At 38.0% G+C, this 16,411-nt stretch overlaps 1 protein-coding gene across 1 annotated transcript; it reads right to left on the reverse strand.

Moving 5' to 3' along the window:
- Positions 1-1,648: 1,648 nt before the first annotated feature.
- Positions 1,649-11,462, reverse strand: rad23b (RAD23 homolog B, nucleotide excision repair protein). Its single transcript, XM_084746062.1, has 10 exons — positions 11,251-11,462; positions 10,176-10,257; positions 7,427-7,506; positions 6,042-6,223; positions 5,876-5,931; positions 5,022-5,149; positions 3,822-3,963; positions 3,590-3,717; positions 2,379-2,567; positions 1,649-2,190 (listed from the first exon to the last, which is right to left on the reverse strand). Exons 1-10 carry the CDS (start codon positions 11,314-11,316, stop codon positions 2,077-2,079), a joined length of 1,167 nt encoding a protein of 388 aa, XP_084602188.1. The 5' UTR covers positions 11,317-11,462; the 3' UTR covers positions 1,649-2,076.
- Positions 11,463-16,411: the final 4,949 nt, after the last annotated feature.

Below are 16,411 nucleotides of genomic sequence, written 5' to 3' on the forward strand. Positions count from 1 at the left end.
CAACTGTCTAGATAATCAATGAATCAAGTCCTTTTTTTTTTTTTTTTAAAAGAAAAAATGTTAAAATTTCTCTTTTATTAGCTTCTCAAATGAGAATATTTTCAGTTTCTTCACTCCTCTCTGACAGTAAATTGAATATCTTTGAGTTGTGGACCAAAAAAGACACTTGAGAACGCCACCTTGGGCTTTGGCAAACACTGATGGACATTTTTCACAATTTTCCAACATTTTATAGACCTAATGACTGAACTGATTAATTGAGAAAATGGTGAACAGATTAATCGCTAATGAAAATAAGCGTTAGTTGACAATGACAATTCCATTGCACAGTATGGTAATATTATAGCACCACATGAAATGTCTTAAAATTCGGAAATACAACAAACAAGCTACAGAACCAAAGAATGTCATACTATTAACAGTGACAAATGGTTTCAACAACGACAGAGAAACATCTGCATTCTTAAAGCGCCACAAGCTCTTAAAAGATGTATTTCAACTGTGTTTAATATCATCTGGTAAAAACTGTTGCACTAATGTATGTGAACTGCTTATTAATTTAAGCAAAGTTTAAATGCTGCTATGCTTAAGTCCTACATAATAGGAAATAAAAATCATATTTCTGATAATCATTAATCCTGTGGCAAACATGCTACACATCCTCGGGTTGGTAAATACAGTCTGGTGTTGACTTTTGGAAACATGTTGTGGTCTTTGTTGCCCCCTATAGGTTCATTTAAGAACACCCAGGGCTCTTGTCACTCAACTTTTCTTCCTTGGATAGAAGGAGTAGTTTAGACTTGTGGTTCCCAACCTTTTTTCTTCAGGGACCCATTTTATATCAGTAAAACTGACGACCCCTGACTAAATGACATTTTTATGGATATTTCTTATTATATTCATGGCATAATAATAACAGTGGAGAACAACTGATAAACTATAAACCAAATAGTGAATGCAAGAACTCCAGGAACTTAAAAGTGAGTGATTTGTGAATGTTGTATCAGAAATGAGGCTTTTTTTTTTTTTTTTTTTTTTGACAAATTCTGTGTTTCTCCCTCTTCTCTCTGACATTAACATTTCAAATTTTAAAAAGCTTTGGTTGTTTTGTCTGCACACTTTTCTAATGCACAATGGGGCTGTTTAGCCGAGAGAGATGCTCAAGTCTTTTATCCTCACCTTAATCCAGTGACATTTATTTTTAATATCTTAAATAAAAACCTAAAGTTGAAAGTTTCCTTCACCAAAGTTGACATAATGAAATGCTGACTCATATGCGTACTATATATACATGCAAGTGGGTTGCATGTGAAGGATAATGTGCAGTGAGCAGGTCATTATTGTGAAATAAAATCCTGACAAGATGATGCAGGACCCCGACATGAAGGGCATTTAGTTTTGAATTAGTCACAGCCCACATACAAACACAGCAGAACAGGAACCGCTTTCATTTTATTTTTAAAACTTTATTTTCTCTGTAAAAATGACAGCCATTGCAAACTGAACCTTACCACCTGTATGTAAAGTATATACATGTTAAAATGCCTTCACATACTTATTCCAGGTCAGATTCCTGCTGGCGACCATGTTGATTTACATGCAGATGAGGGATGCAAACTAGAAAAAGAACCAGTGCCATACATGTTGCTTGTCTGTTATGCACAACTTTAATTTCTTAAATCTCAAGAGCAGAACATAAAGAGTGCATGAATACTGTCTGATATACCCTGAACTAAAACTTAAGTGACAGATAATGGCGTTGCAAACCATATTGATTCTTCTTTATAAAAAATATTGATCTTAACTGAAGTTTAACAAAATCAATAGCACACAGGTGATTTCTGATGCAAAGTTATTGTACTTTAATTGTTCCTCCATTTCAAACTGATCACAAACAACAGCCTGTCTTGTACAGCTGATAATTATCCAGTGTTATTAAGAAAGGTGAATGTGAAAGTGGTGAATAAAACTGTTTTTTTTTTTTTTTTGGAAATGTAAAAGGTTTGTTTTACATATATATTCAATATCAGCAATCAAAAAGTAGAGGATGAAAAAGTCAAAATGAAGATGGCTCTTTTAATCATCGTCAAAGTTCTGTTGTAAAAGGAAGTTGGCGGCCAAGTTCTCGTTCTTCTCACAGGCAAAGTAGGCTTGTATAACAAGTCCCTCTGGAAATCCTAAGGCTTTTAGCTGGAATCAGAGCGAGAAGGGTTGCAAATTAGACAAACAATACTTTAATTATGCAAATTAAAAATCTGTTCATCGTGTTTACCAGCCTCTCCTGTGTGAAACAGTAAATATAAGGTGAGGATTCGGGGTTGCGCGTCACATTCCAGCACTTGTGAACTTTGGACCGAGGGAAAAGGTTGGTGACTCACCCTCTCGATGGCCTCTTTCTCCTGCGGCGTGACCTGGATGTAGCTCATGTGATTCCCGCCGGGTGTGTCGCCCCCCATCCCTCCGGCTCCCCCTGCTCCTCCCGCTCCACCTCCCCCACCTACTGGCACTGGCTCTGGATTGGGTTCATTCAGCATCTGGATGAACTGCTCTTGGTGGTTGCTGATCTCCTACGGGAGTAAATGAGCAGTGTGAACAGAAGTGGAGCAACAATATGGCGACAGGCAATAAATGATTCTATTTATTTATTTTTTTGTTTTATCAATAAGTTTCAATAAGGGAACTCACAAGAGAAATCATACGAAACGTGACACTTTCCACTACAGTTACATAATCGTGTCTGTACAATATGTCACAAACATGAAAAAAATCAGGTGAAGGGCAGTATTCCTCTGGTGCATGCTCTCTCTCTCTCTCTGGATTATGCTGACACTGAATTGTCTGTCGACATGTCTTTTATCTTGTGTTTGAAGATTTATGGGTTTTTGCAGAGATGTAGGGAACAGTTAATGTGTCATACTTCTTAAAGGGAGTGTGGTGTAATATTTTCCCCAGAGAGCGCAGGACGCTTGTTAAATTTAAACTGCTGATTCACTATGTATTTTTTTAGTTTGTTAAATACAGAAACACTGAGTAACTGCTAAAAAATCAAGGGGCAGTCAGACATTGACTGCAGTCAGCTACTGTTCGATTAAATGTTGTTCATTGGTGTGCATTTGTATTGATTACTGACAGCAGCTGATCGAGCTAATTATCAGCTAACTGTGATAATATTGTTTTGTTTTCAGTTTTGTCCTTAGTGCCCTACATTTTACCAGCTATGCCTGAGAGAATTTGTATTTTTCAAAGGTCAAAGTGGCCTAAAAATGGCCTGAAGAATGTGCCGAACTCAAAAACTTTGGATGATAGACTTAGAAATGTCTTTCCTTAAATGACCTGCCTCCTAAATCCTCTTTACAATAAAATCTCAGCCTTGTTAAAACTTAATTTTCAGGTCCAAAGAGAGACAATATTTTTTTTTCAAACCCTGGAAACCACCCAATCAGAGCAACAGAGAACTTTATCCAACTGTTTTTAAAGGCTGAGTGATACTCCCAATGACACGTAAATGCAATTTATTCAGTCTGAACTGTGTCAACACATCCACGCTTGCTGCAAAATTAAAACATGTCAAACTCTGTCAGAACTTCACCTGCAGCAGCTCTGGGTTTTCTCTGCCGATCTCCTGCAGCAGGGCAGGAAGCAGGGCGGCGTTCTGCTGGATCAGCTGTCGCATCACTTGGAACTGGGGCTGATTTCTTAAGAAACTCAACGGGTTTCCTGTGAAGGTAAAACATGTGAGTCGCAAAGTCACAGAAGGACAATAACAAACACATTTTTTCATTAAGGCTGCTGGAATATGAAGGATAGTATGGGCTTCTTACCTCCCCCAGCACTTGGTGAAGAGCCAGTGTTGGCGGGGACGCTACTACCGCTTGTGGGTGCAGCAGGAGCAGGAGCTCCACTCACTGGAGGCGTCACCGAATCAGGTCCTGTTGAATGGCCCTGATCCCTGCCTGGAATACCCTGAAAGAAAAGTCAAAAAATATACAGCTATTGGAAAAAGAAAAAGATTGTAATACACAAACTGAAGTTGATTACTTGTAGTCCATTTCAGTTTTAAGTAACAATACTTTAAAAACAGTACTAGAGCCTGAACCAATCCTTAAAAAAGAAAAGAATCATAAAATTATGGTCAATAACATTAAAGAATGGCTTTTTTCATTGTTAAGACAAATTTGAACAATTTAGATAACAGTTAAAATTACATTTAAATATATAACGTAAGAAATACAAAACACTTAAACCTACATATCAAATTCACAAAATAAACATAACAACAACAGTAACAGTTTCAGTACTAATAACAGAAAAATAAATGCTGAGCTGGTATTCTACAAACTGCAGCTTCAAATGTCAGCTTAAGTTCTTTTTGCAGAAATATGATCATATGTTCTAACCTGCGGAAAGCCTGCTGTCATCATCGTCATCATCATCATCATCATCAGTGGTCTCTCCATCATAGATACGAGTGGAAAGTCATTATGACACGTCGCATCTAGTGTTTTATATCTATGCACCCATCGCCGGGGCCAGGGACGCCCACACTGCCGACTGATGTGGTTTTTATGGGGTCACAGAAGCAGTTGAGCACAGTTCATCCCTCTGCTTGCAAATACATCCCGTGTGCTGCTAGATGTTTCGCTTCTTTACACACAAATATTTTTATACGTTTGTTGCAAATCTTGCCTGGTGTTGGAATCCTTTCAAGTGTAACACACCACACTTTAGACTGTTAAGTTCAGAGTTTTAACCCTGTTTACATGCCATGCTGTCAGAGCCATGTAGTAAGTGCGTGCTCTCATTAAGTGATGGCATGTGCGGTTCAACAGCACAGGCCTGTGGCACCGAAATGACCAAAACCTGCATTTTGATTCGGTCATTATGACCCAAATGAAGCAGTAAGGAAATTAAAAATTCCTACATATTCGCCACACATGTACACACTGAGGTATAACCAATCGTGTGTGATGTATGTGTAAGACACATTTCCCAGAGCCACAAACATATAACAGTGTACTTACTGTGAGCAGGTACTCTACAGCTCTGTCCGGGTTGTTGAAGCTCGCTCTCAGAGCTGCTACCACCTGCTCCCTCTCATAGCCCATGAGCATCATCTCGTTCACCATGGCGTCATATGATGGACCCGTCACTAAAGGACACACCGAGTGCATATCAGTAGAAGGACTAGTTACAAATTATCCTTTGGTACTGAGCATGAGTCAAATCCTTTAAAACTAAAAAGGTGGACATTAAGGTTTGTTTTATTTTGAAGAAAGCTTCTAATCTTAAACATTAAAACAGAACTAAAATATCAGAATACTGTCAAGCAGGAGTCATGCAGCTCATGTTTTTTTATGGTTACATAACACAGAAAACACAACTAAAATTAAACACCATGACCACATAATAAACAAAAATATGCATCAACTGAGTACAACTTGAATGCATGACAGGGGAAAAGAATTTGAGGAGTTGGCGAACATAAAGCTCACTCTCTCCACTGCGTCTCATAAAAATAAACAATCTGCTTCAAACGCTGTAAATTCCCATCAATGACTACACAAGTCGTAATAATTAAGATCTACAGGATTTATTCTGAGCACAGCAATATTTGCAAAGCTCAGACACTGTGGCCATGGGGAACTGTGGGATTATGTTTTGGCTGAGCCGCAGTATCCGGCTGCGTATTGATTAAGATGCATCAATGCCAACATGCTATGGATACCCACAAGAAACAGGGTGGGCCAGAATGAACCAACAACCACAGATTTATTGCATACAAGATGCATCTTAAAGGCACTGAGGCAGAAAGTAATCTTTGCACAAATGCTGTACAATAATGACCAAGAAATTATGTTTACAAATGCAGCCTTACCTAGAGTTGAAACAGCCTCATCAATTAAGTTTGTGTTTGTTGAAGCCTCGGAGCTCCTGCAAGAGAAAACAGACCTTGGGTGAGGCGTGACCTGCACATCGCTTCTCAAAGCGGGACGCTCTGAAACCCGCCAGACAGTTAAAGACAAAAATCTAGCCATCTTTACCCGACAGGGGTGGTAGCTGGTTCAGCAGTGGAAGACCGTCTCTCCTCCGGTTTGTCGTCTGTGGAAGCACGCTCTGTGGAGGTTTCTGTGCTGGACGATGAGGCGGGAGGTGCTGCAGGGGCTGTAGTGCTGGGAGCTGAGGCGGCAGTTGAAGGCTGTGGCGCTGCTGAAGCCGCTTTAGCCTGCAAGACAATTTAAAATATATTAATATTTGACTTCATTTAATGGTCGTAATGGTCATTTTCTTATAAGTTGCCAACAAACTGTTAATTTTGGAATGTCTTTGTATTTTACTTTGGGATGCTTTTGCTTAAGAAAAGCTCCAGCTATCCTAAATTATACTAATTGGCCTTCATGGACTTAAACTCCTGTGATATAGCTAGCTGGAGCTTTAAGTATTTCAATTGGTAAACTGAGTTAAGGGCTACCACCAACAATTATTTCACTGTTAATTATTTTCTTAATTGATTGATTAGTAGTTTGGTCTATAAAATGTCCCAAAATTGTGAAAAAATTTCAATTTTTTTTGACCAGTTACACGCATTTCCATTTACTTGCATACACAAAAACTCCGCTTGTGTCTAGAAGGGAACCCTAGATTTGCAAATTTGTATGCCTTGTTTGTTCATTGTGTACGGCTTAACAACAAATACGATTAGGTGCAGTTACAGCCTAACCTACTTCATTGAAAGCTCTTATATATCAGGTCCTTGTCCACATTAAATTGGACAATTTTAAAGTATTTTGGGAATGATGTGCGGGTCAGCCAGGGTGCGGGACTTCATGAAAAATACTACGGACTTGTTAATGCTGATTATTTTCACGATTCATTGACACTTTAGTCTGTCAAATGTCAAAAAATAGTTTTCTTTAGTCCAACCAAGAGTCCAACACCAAAAGAGTCTTAATTTACCATCATTAATGACAAAGAAACGCAGCAAATCCTTGACATTTTTGTTTGAAAAATGACTGATCAATTCTAAATGAGTTGGCAACCAATTTTCTTTGATCGTCTTATTGACTAATCAACTAATCATTGCACCTCTTATGTACATAACACTATAAACCAAGACAATCTGTAAAGATAATCTTATCTGCAGTCAACTGTACTGGGATATATAGGAGTAAAGCAGAGCCAGGCATCGACAACACTGACCTCACTCTAAGTAATCAGTGGTCACACTGTGAACTACTTGTTCTAAGTGCACCAAAAGAGGCTGTTCAACAGCTCGGACAGACTGACAGAAGTGGTTGGCAGCAGAAAGAAAAGTTGCAAAACCTCATCATATTTCACTGTTAGCTCATATTTATAACATTCAAGGACACAATGTTCCCCCCAACAAACAAAATCGGCCATTTACTAAAACTATTTGTAATTTCCAAACCTTTGTCACCATGACGACCACAAAGTTCTTCTCATTGATTTTGTATTCTTTGAGGGCTGTGTCATCGTTGAGGATTTTACCTGGAAAGAAACAGAAGAATGAGTCACAACAACTCGCTTGGCTTCACCTGCCTTGAACTGTGAAACAACATGCAGGGATGTAACAATGGATGGTATCATATTTTATCATTGAATAGAGGCTTGTTGAGCAGATAAATTGCCTGCCTTTGTCACCACATCTGGTTCTTTTTTGCTATATTGTAAAGCACTGCTATTGTTTCGTGTTATATAGATGACTGAGAAGCCACTTTAAGTAGGTCACACAATACCTCAGTGTAAAATGCTTCACATGCTGCAAAGTATACACAGTGCCTATAAAGTGTGTTGAACCTCCCTTTGAATTGAAACATGTTTTAAACACAAAGTACAGTGGTGTTAATGTGAATTTTTGAGGTTTTTTTTCCTCAAGCGTTCCTCTATCTTTTGAAAGCTAGATGACGGCAAAGCTTATTCAAACAACTGAAGGTAGGCATGTCATGATTCAACACATGTTCTTGCCAAAGCTGCAACCTTTGCAGTTATCTGGCTAACATTTCTATTTGTCTGACAGACAGACATGTTCTTTGGCAGGTTTCTTGCTGTAGGCAACAGGAGACTTAAACCGGGAACTGAGAAAACCAGCTCATGCTTTACCTGTTAAACAGAAAATGCTTTGCAGGCCTTTAGAAACCATTTAAAAGCTCTACAGTGTTGCATTTTTATTTCTGTGCATTATCAATGAGGGTCTAAGATGACGGTGACAAAATAAATTAATGTGGGTCTCTTAATGCACTTGGGGAGAAAAAAGGAGTAAAACAACCCTTCAAATTATAATTTCAAATGGGCCTATTAAGAAGTTATGAATAGGGATGTTAGGAGCCAATCTGCAGGATTAGGTTCAAGCAGAATCCAAGCAGGATTTGATCGATTGATATGGGCTAACTGTCAAAAATGCCACACTGTGCTCCATTAAAACACTGGAACTATTCTGCAATGTAAGCAAGATAACCACGGGTGAACTACCGAGGGACTAAACAGCAGCCTGCAGTTTTAATTATTTAACAGTGTGCAGCAGCAAGAGATGTACACTGATCGAAGGTTTAAAATGCCACACCTCTAAAGTGCTGCTGCTGGTTGAAAACTGCATTTAAACTCCAAGAACAGCTATCCAACACTTCCCTTTTTGTACCACAATAGTTACATTGTGGTAACAAAAACAAAACACATTACACCATTAAAGCAAACCTGTCATCCAGATAAAACCTTCTTAATGCACAACTACTCAGCTCAATCAAACATTTTAAATATTTTAATAATCTTAATGTAGGCACTGGAGGACTGAGAATCAAATCTACTTGCTTGGAAGATCTACGTTAGCTTTCATAACAAATTTAAGCTTCCTGTGACTGTACAGAATACAACATACAGACAAGATAAACGTGGATCCTAGTACAAATCAGGCTTCTACATCCACTCATCAACGTAACAGCTAGGAATGTCCAAGAGAACACACCAGAGAGAAAGAATAAATGACCATCTCAACAATGGAAACACCAGATAAAAATGGTGCTTCCTGACAGTTGTGTTTATTTTGAATTAAGTTTTAAGGTTATGAAGTTACTCATGATTCTTGCACAGTCTCAGAGACAAGATCGGCACATGTGCAAGATGTACATAAAATCCTGCTATATCCTGACAAAATAATCCACAGAAAATATGTTTATCATGTCTGCTCAAAGGCAACTGTCTGCACAACCAGACAGTGTATGTAAAAATGTATATTTCTAATAATAACTTAATACTTTTTTAAAAATCAGAAGTGCTAAACTTCAGGCACACCAATGCAATCAATGAAAATGTTTAGGCGTATAAGAGAGACATGAATCTTGTATAGTTTGCTAACTAGGGCTGCACAATGTAGCGACAAAATCATACTGCGAGTATTTTGACAGATACTGCTAGTGATGGAGTTCACAATGAGTAGGACTGATCACTTTTGCATCAGAATTTTCATTTTCACTGAATAAAAAAAAACTTAAAATCACAATGATGAGATATTTGTTGGGGTCTGTACCAAACAAATATGTTTCTCTCCATCTGGAGAACAAGATTTGTAGGCCAGGGCACCTCTGCAGCACTGCAGTGCTTCATTATAAAGCTGTTTTGTCACAGATTTTACCTTGATTGAAAAACTGCACTACTTCTGCCCACTGAATATTGCACCTGGCCATATTGCCAATTTTCCAATATTTTTGATTAATTGTGTATAAGGCTGCAACTAATGATTATTTTCATGGCTGATTAATCAGTTGATAATTTTTTCAATTAATAGCTAGTTGGTGTATAAAATGTCAGAAAATGGTTGATCAGTGTTTCCCAAAACCCAAGATGATGTCATCAAATGTCTTGTTTTGCGAACAATTCAATAATTTACTTATAATCAATTAATTGGTTAATCATTGCAGAGCTAACTGTGCAGCTCTATTACTAACAGACTCCCACCACTTTCAGCATTTCTTATGTGTTGCTAATATCAATTACCACAGTGTGCTGGCAGCAACCCAAAACATAAATACAGTAACACATAAGACAGCTAATTTGTAGGAATATCTACATGGCTTATGTTCTAACCCAGTGTGACCCACTGAAAGTCAAGGCAGTGCAGATTTAGACTGCATTAAAAAGGAAAAGCAACATGTATGCTGACATACCAGCATATATCAGCTTCAGTCCAGCAACTGAAAAATTGTCCTTTCCTTTCTCCTCTTCAATCTTCTCTTTTAATGTCTTCACCTGTGAAAAGCACGATTTGTTATTACTTTTCTTGATCTTTGCAGAACACATACAACTCTATGGATCAGCTGGTCTTCCACCAACATATTGCCCAGCACAATTATAGCACGAGTTAAAAATAAAGTCCAAAGTGTGAACTAGCTAACAGCTAAACACCATCATAAAACTGGAATTTAATAGGCATGATACTGCTGGCTCCCTAAGGCGAACTAGTTACCCCTGAAACCCATGTTGAAGGCTAAATTTAAATTACGGACTGATACCTAAAAAAAATAATTTCATGTGTGCAACGTTAACTATGGTGACTGTACATTTCGCTAACGTGGCTAACGTTATATGCAGGCTTAAAGAAAATAAATGATGGAATTTAATAGTAAAGTTTTATTAAAATGAACAAACGTATTTTAGCCTCGTTTATCCATGTCAATAATGTTATGTCTTTACACAAAACACAGCGTTAAGTAGTGGTTTACAACTAACCTAAGCTAACTAACTAACTAACTAGCGTTAACTAGCTAGCTCTAACGGTTAACTTCATCTTTAGTTTGGGTTAGCTGTTAAACAATATGGCAAACTAGCTATAAATTAGGCAACATTAATGAGGTCAACTGCTACTGTCACTAATGCAGAGTTAATTTTGATTTATTTCACTAAAATTTAATTTTTTTAATTCGTCATAATTTAGCTACAGACACTATTCAAGGGGAACGTTAACTTGTCAACCCCTATCAAGAACCTTAAGTGGGCTACGGCTAAATGCTGACACTAGAAACTACTTTCCTGACCGGTATTTAGCTAATTAATGCCCCAATCACAAGTCACATTAAGCCGAATGGCTTGTCCTTCCAAAATATACATGCTGGCTTTAGGACGATATATCTATCGCTGTTCTAATTTAAAATGGATTAAAAACTAGAGTAGTCGGTTCCAGGACATACCCAACTCCCACTCCACCCCCCTCAAATAACGTTAGTGCCTGGTTTCAACTCTCACCGTCTCCTCCTCATCGATGTCGATTTTGAACGTCTGCTGCTGTAACGTCTTCAAAGTTATCTGCATTTTGTCTTCTGAGTTTTGATCCCCGGCCCTGGTATAAACGTTATATGTTCAACTTGCAAGAATCTTTGCTGTTTTTGTTGGCTCATTACAAACTGTCAGCCGCCATGACTTTTCGCCTTTCTTCTTCTGTGGACGACGTTTAGCGCCACAGCGCCCCTACCGGTGAGCATTGGGATTGCAGGGGAAACATTGTGCCATAAGAAAAAAATAATAAATCTGCAAAGTATTAGTAAATAAATGCGGGAATATTAAGAGAAATATAAGAATACATATCAATAAAAATATCACTCCAAACGTTAAAAGATAGAGGAATGATTCTAAGGATTTATGTTTCTATATTTTTTAGAAATATATATTTATTTTGTGCATAGACATAGATCTATTTTCTTTATTTTCGTTTTTTTCATATATTATTCATTTATTTTATCCCTTTATCTTTCCTTATTCCTTCCCCCTCTGTTTTTGCTATTTTCTATGAAGGGCCAAGCTGTCAATCATTAAGCTTTGGGCGGGTCTTCCTGCCCAGGCTGAGTGGTGACTCACTTGTTGATGTTCATTCAAGCAAGTGAGGGAATAATCAAGGGCTAAAGATCAATGAATAAACTGCATTGTGTAGAAATAAATATGATAAAAGACTTCATATATATTGAATAGTTTAATATATACAGTGTATTAATATACAGCACTGTATCATAATTTATAAGTTGGTCCCATGTTCATTATTTAAAATGTCTATATGCAAAGTAACTATTACTGTTGTTAAATGAAGTAGATTAAAAACTACAGTATGTACCTCTGAAATGGATTGAAGTAGAATTATAAAAAGTTGGGTTAGGGGTTAAATAAATAGTCAAGTAAAACCAAGTACAGTTACAGTTGATTAAATTAAATTCATTAACTTGAGGAGAGTCAAGTTGAGGGAGTGCTGGAAATGACTGTAAAGAGGCTCTTATGAACTGAATAAGAAAAAAGTAAAAAAAAAAAACCATTTTATTGTCTGTTATTTTCACCACCTAATACAGTACAAGCTAATGGGATGTAACATACAAATAAACAAAAGCACACACGGCTGATTTTGGGTGTAATAGTGAACATAATGTTGTTGTTGTCCCTGAGAAACAATTTAACCGCTCAAGCAAATATGTTGTTATGTGGCTAATTTTAATTTGTGTCAAGAATCCTGCAGTTTATCTTTGGGTAAATAAGTTGAATGTTTTTAGAGCTTCTTCATCACATTCCTCCCAAGACTGACATCGGTGGAACAGACATGCTGTCCTTACTGAACTTTAGATAGCAGTTTCTGCTGTTATCACAAGTTTCAACAAATCTCAGGTCCTTCAAGCATGAAGGATTTTCAATATCCAGCACTCAGTATTCAGAAGCTTTACTGACTTCTGTCTCATATACTACCACGCTGCCCAGCTCTGACTTTGAGAGGACTGTTAAGTGTTAGAGATAATATGCTGCTAAAGCTCAATGGGGTCTCTTCCCCAGGCCACTTCTCCCTTATTCTCATATCACTCCTGCTCACCTTCTTTGACTGTATGTATGCGTCTGTTTATCTTTATCTGCCACTCCTCTCAACTATCTCTCTCTGTTCTTCTGCCACTCAGACTGTGTTGCTCCAACAAAGATGAATTTGTTCTGATCAAAGTTGAGCAAAACTAAATTGATGTAAAACAAAATTAAATTGAGTTTAATCAGTATGGAGATGCTTGTTTACACAAATTAAAATAAGTGAATGAACTAATGAAGAAACTGTCAAGGAGAAACGTCTGGCTGCTCTGTATTCCTTAATAAAACATTACATTGTTTGCAAGCTAAAAAGTTGTTACACTGTTTACTAGCTAGCTAAATACTCAATAAAACATTACATTATTTGCTAGCTAAAAAAATTATCAAAACATTAAATTAATTGCTAGCAAAAAAGTTACCAAACATCATAGTTTGCTAGCTAAAAAGTTGACAAAACAGTATGTTATCAGCTGCTAGAAAGATAACAAAACATTACGCTGTTTGCTATCAAGCTAAAAACATAACAAAACATCACATTATTTGCTAGGTAAAAAGTTAACAAAAGGTATGAAGCTTTAATTTATCCTCCTTTGAGAAAAACCTGTTGGCCAAATTAATGGTGCAATATGGCCAAATAATAGAAGATTAAAAAAAACATGAAACCAGCACATGAAGGAAAAAAGAGAGTGCCAAGGCAGCAACTGGCAGACTGCCTTAATGAATCAACTACTGAAAGAAAGAAGAGACGCATCCTAAAACTTAACTTGAGTCTGTCCCTCAGCTTTCTTCCAGGAACTTGATTATTTTTTTCAATCCATCTCAAAAAGGTAGACATTTTTTAAGTTAAACCTCAAGAGTAAGTTTAAAGTTAATACTGTATTCCATTTTAAAATGAAGATTAAAATTTTGTTGCAGCAGAATTTTAATCTAGGTTTGGGTAAAAACTAAACAGCGGGTTAAATTTAATTATTCTCAGTTTAGGATAGTTTTAAATTTTCGGCAACATAATTTAAAGTTAAGCCATGATTTCATGATTTTAAAAAAAATCCTTGTTGGTGCAACCAAGCCTGACTTTCCCTCCTCCCTCTCGCTCCACTCAATCCTCTCCCCATCCAGTTATTACGACAGGAGCAGTGCCCTCGCCTGCTTTGGCCTGAGCGCGCTCTCATCAGGCATTCCTTATGTTGCTCCACTCAGCAGCAGCAGCGGCAGTGTCCTCCTTTCCCCTCTCCCCAGTGTGGCTGTGCCTCTTGCTCCTGTCTCCAGGGGTCGTCAGTCTGCCATCGGGCCCCCTCTGAAGTGGTGAGCCACAGAGATTACAGCCTGATCCCTGGTGACTTGGAGATATTTTTAAGAGATGATGTTAGACATGTGAAATAAAGACTTGGCCCCTTCTAAAACAGGCAGGAGAGGAAATGCTGGGGACATGTGTGAAATTGAAACCTTGAATAGGAAGACACCAGAGACAGAAAACTCCACATGCTGTTTTTTTAGTGATACAGGGACTAAATAACAAGACCGACAGTGGGAGATAAAGTGGAAAGACAGCTGATTGAACTGGCTGATCTCAGTGACTTGTGGTATTCATGGTGCAAGAGCTGCATTGCACAGACACACAAAGACGTACACACTCGCGACTGGCATTTGCAGGGTTTGTGGTTTTGGTCAGCAGAGCTCTTGCAGGGTGTGGAGTGGAGTGGAGTGGAGTGGAGAGAGAGAGAGAGAGAGAGAGCAGCTGAAGGGTGGAAGGGTGGAACACAAAGTGAAGGCCACTGAGATGCCTTCTCAGCCCGAAGCTATTTCCTGTGGACAAGCTGCCGGGACTATTATTGGTTGTTCCAAGGGCTCTGTGGACATGTTACAGAGGAAATCCTCTGTGTCACTGAAAATGGGAAACATGTTGCACGAAAGCTCGAATGGATTACCGCTAAGACATTTTACAAAGCTCATGATTAACTTTGGATGAAGAGTAATTAAATGTGTGAACTGCTGCGTCATTAGAGTCTTTCCACTGAGTGTCACCAGCAAAAAAAACTGCACAAATGCTAACATCAGCATGCTGACATGCTCACAATGACAATGCTGATGGTTAGCGGGTATAATTTTTACCATGTTCACCGTCTTAAAGATGACATGACATGACAACTCCAAAATAGTGAAGCCAGAACATCTCTATTGCCCTCTGGTGGCTGGCTGCAGTACAGGTTATAAACCCCGCCCCTTCCATGTTAGTGGATGGGACATGGGCGAAACTAAAACATCAAAATACACATCAAATTAAAATTCCCCAAAGGGGGTTTCTGTCGATTTAGGTCCTTTGTACCACGCTGATTTTTCAGCAGCAGCACCCATATTAAGGATATTTTGGCTTTTTTTTTTTTTGGACAGAGGAAAAAAGTATAGACACGCCTTTCATCTTTATATAGGCTACAGTCGGTGGTTAGCATGCCACGATTTGCCAGTTAGCAAGTTTCACACAGCAATATGCAGGTACACATGGTACACCAATGAACAAGCTCCATTCTTATCATGTGACAATGCTAACATCCTGATGTTGAGCGAGTATATTTACCATGTTCATCACCTCAGTTTTAGCATGTTAGTGTGCTACTGCCAATTAGGACTAAACACAAAGTGCAGCTGCTGCTGATGTGTCACCAGGTATTTGGTCACAAACCAAATCTTTTTAAAATTATGATCAAGATTTATTGTTCTCCCACATGGAGACAGACATTTGTTTGGACTGAGTATTCATAATACAATGAAGCAAATAAAGATGGTGGCTTCTCTTTCTGAGAATCATATCCAGCATAAACTGCAGGTAATGACATTAAATACTGTTAAATCAAATTTGATACTGCCTTCTTTTCTGAATAGCTCCTTTGCCCTTGACAGTGATGCAATTCACTTACACCTTATTCTCAATTTGCTATTCAGGAAGCTTTCTTATCAGGTAATTATAATAGTTTGACATCTGGGCTGATATGCATAATTCGCTGATTTAGAGGGCAGCAGAAGTTATACATCATACATCAGGAAATGATATCATGTGTGATATCAAGTCTGCAGAAAATATAAAAGTTAATATACAAGGTAAAAGTGCTGCATGTTCCCACAGATATATGCCTACATGATCACATAGTTCAGTGTTAACCCTTAAAATCTAGGTGTTAAGCTAAGAAGAGTCACATTTTCCAGGCCTTTTGGAACCTCAGTCAACTTTCTGCTTTCCTGTCTCCTGTATGTACATATGCTACACGCTAGGCACGTCTACGTTGAAAAGGAAATCACATTTTGAAGGTTGAAGAACGTGGAAAGATGTTGGTGTGGAACCTGTAAAAGTGACATACAGTCTCATCTTAAGTTAGCTAATGTTAGCAAAATACTAGCGAACTAGCTAGATAATCTATTTCAATTGTTAGCTAGCTATTGTTCTGTTCTGTAGAAATTCTGGCTAACTAGCTAGCTAAAGTACATCAGTCGTTAGCTAGCTAGCTAAATCAGTCGTTAACTAGCTAGCTAAAGTACATCAGTCATTAGCTAGCTAGTTACATCTGATACCAAAATCTGATAGGAAAAT

This window comes from Lutjanus erythropterus, chromosome 20 (genome assembly GCF_056507025.1).
Source record: "Lutjanus erythropterus isolate fLutEry1 chromosome 20, fLutEry1.hap2, whole genome shotgun sequence".
NCBI classification, from domain to species: Eukaryota; Metazoa; Chordata; class Actinopteri; order Lutjaniformes; family Lutjanidae; genus Lutjanus; species Lutjanus erythropterus.

Excerpts from the sequence above, each read along its gene's own strand:
- rad23b (XM_084746062.1), bottom strand. The coding sequence starts at position 11,316 with ATGCAGATAACTTTGAAGACGTTACAGCAGCAGACGTTCAAAATCGAC. Across the intron at positions 5,150-5,875 it reads TGAGGCTGTTTCAACTCTAG|TGACGGGTCCATCATATGAC; the intron begins GTAAGGCTGCAT and ends TGTGTCCTTTAG. Across the intron at positions 3,718-3,821 it reads TTCACCAAGTGCTGGGGGAG|GAAACCCGTTGAGTTTCTTA; the intron begins GTAAGAAGCCCA and ends TTACCTTCACAG.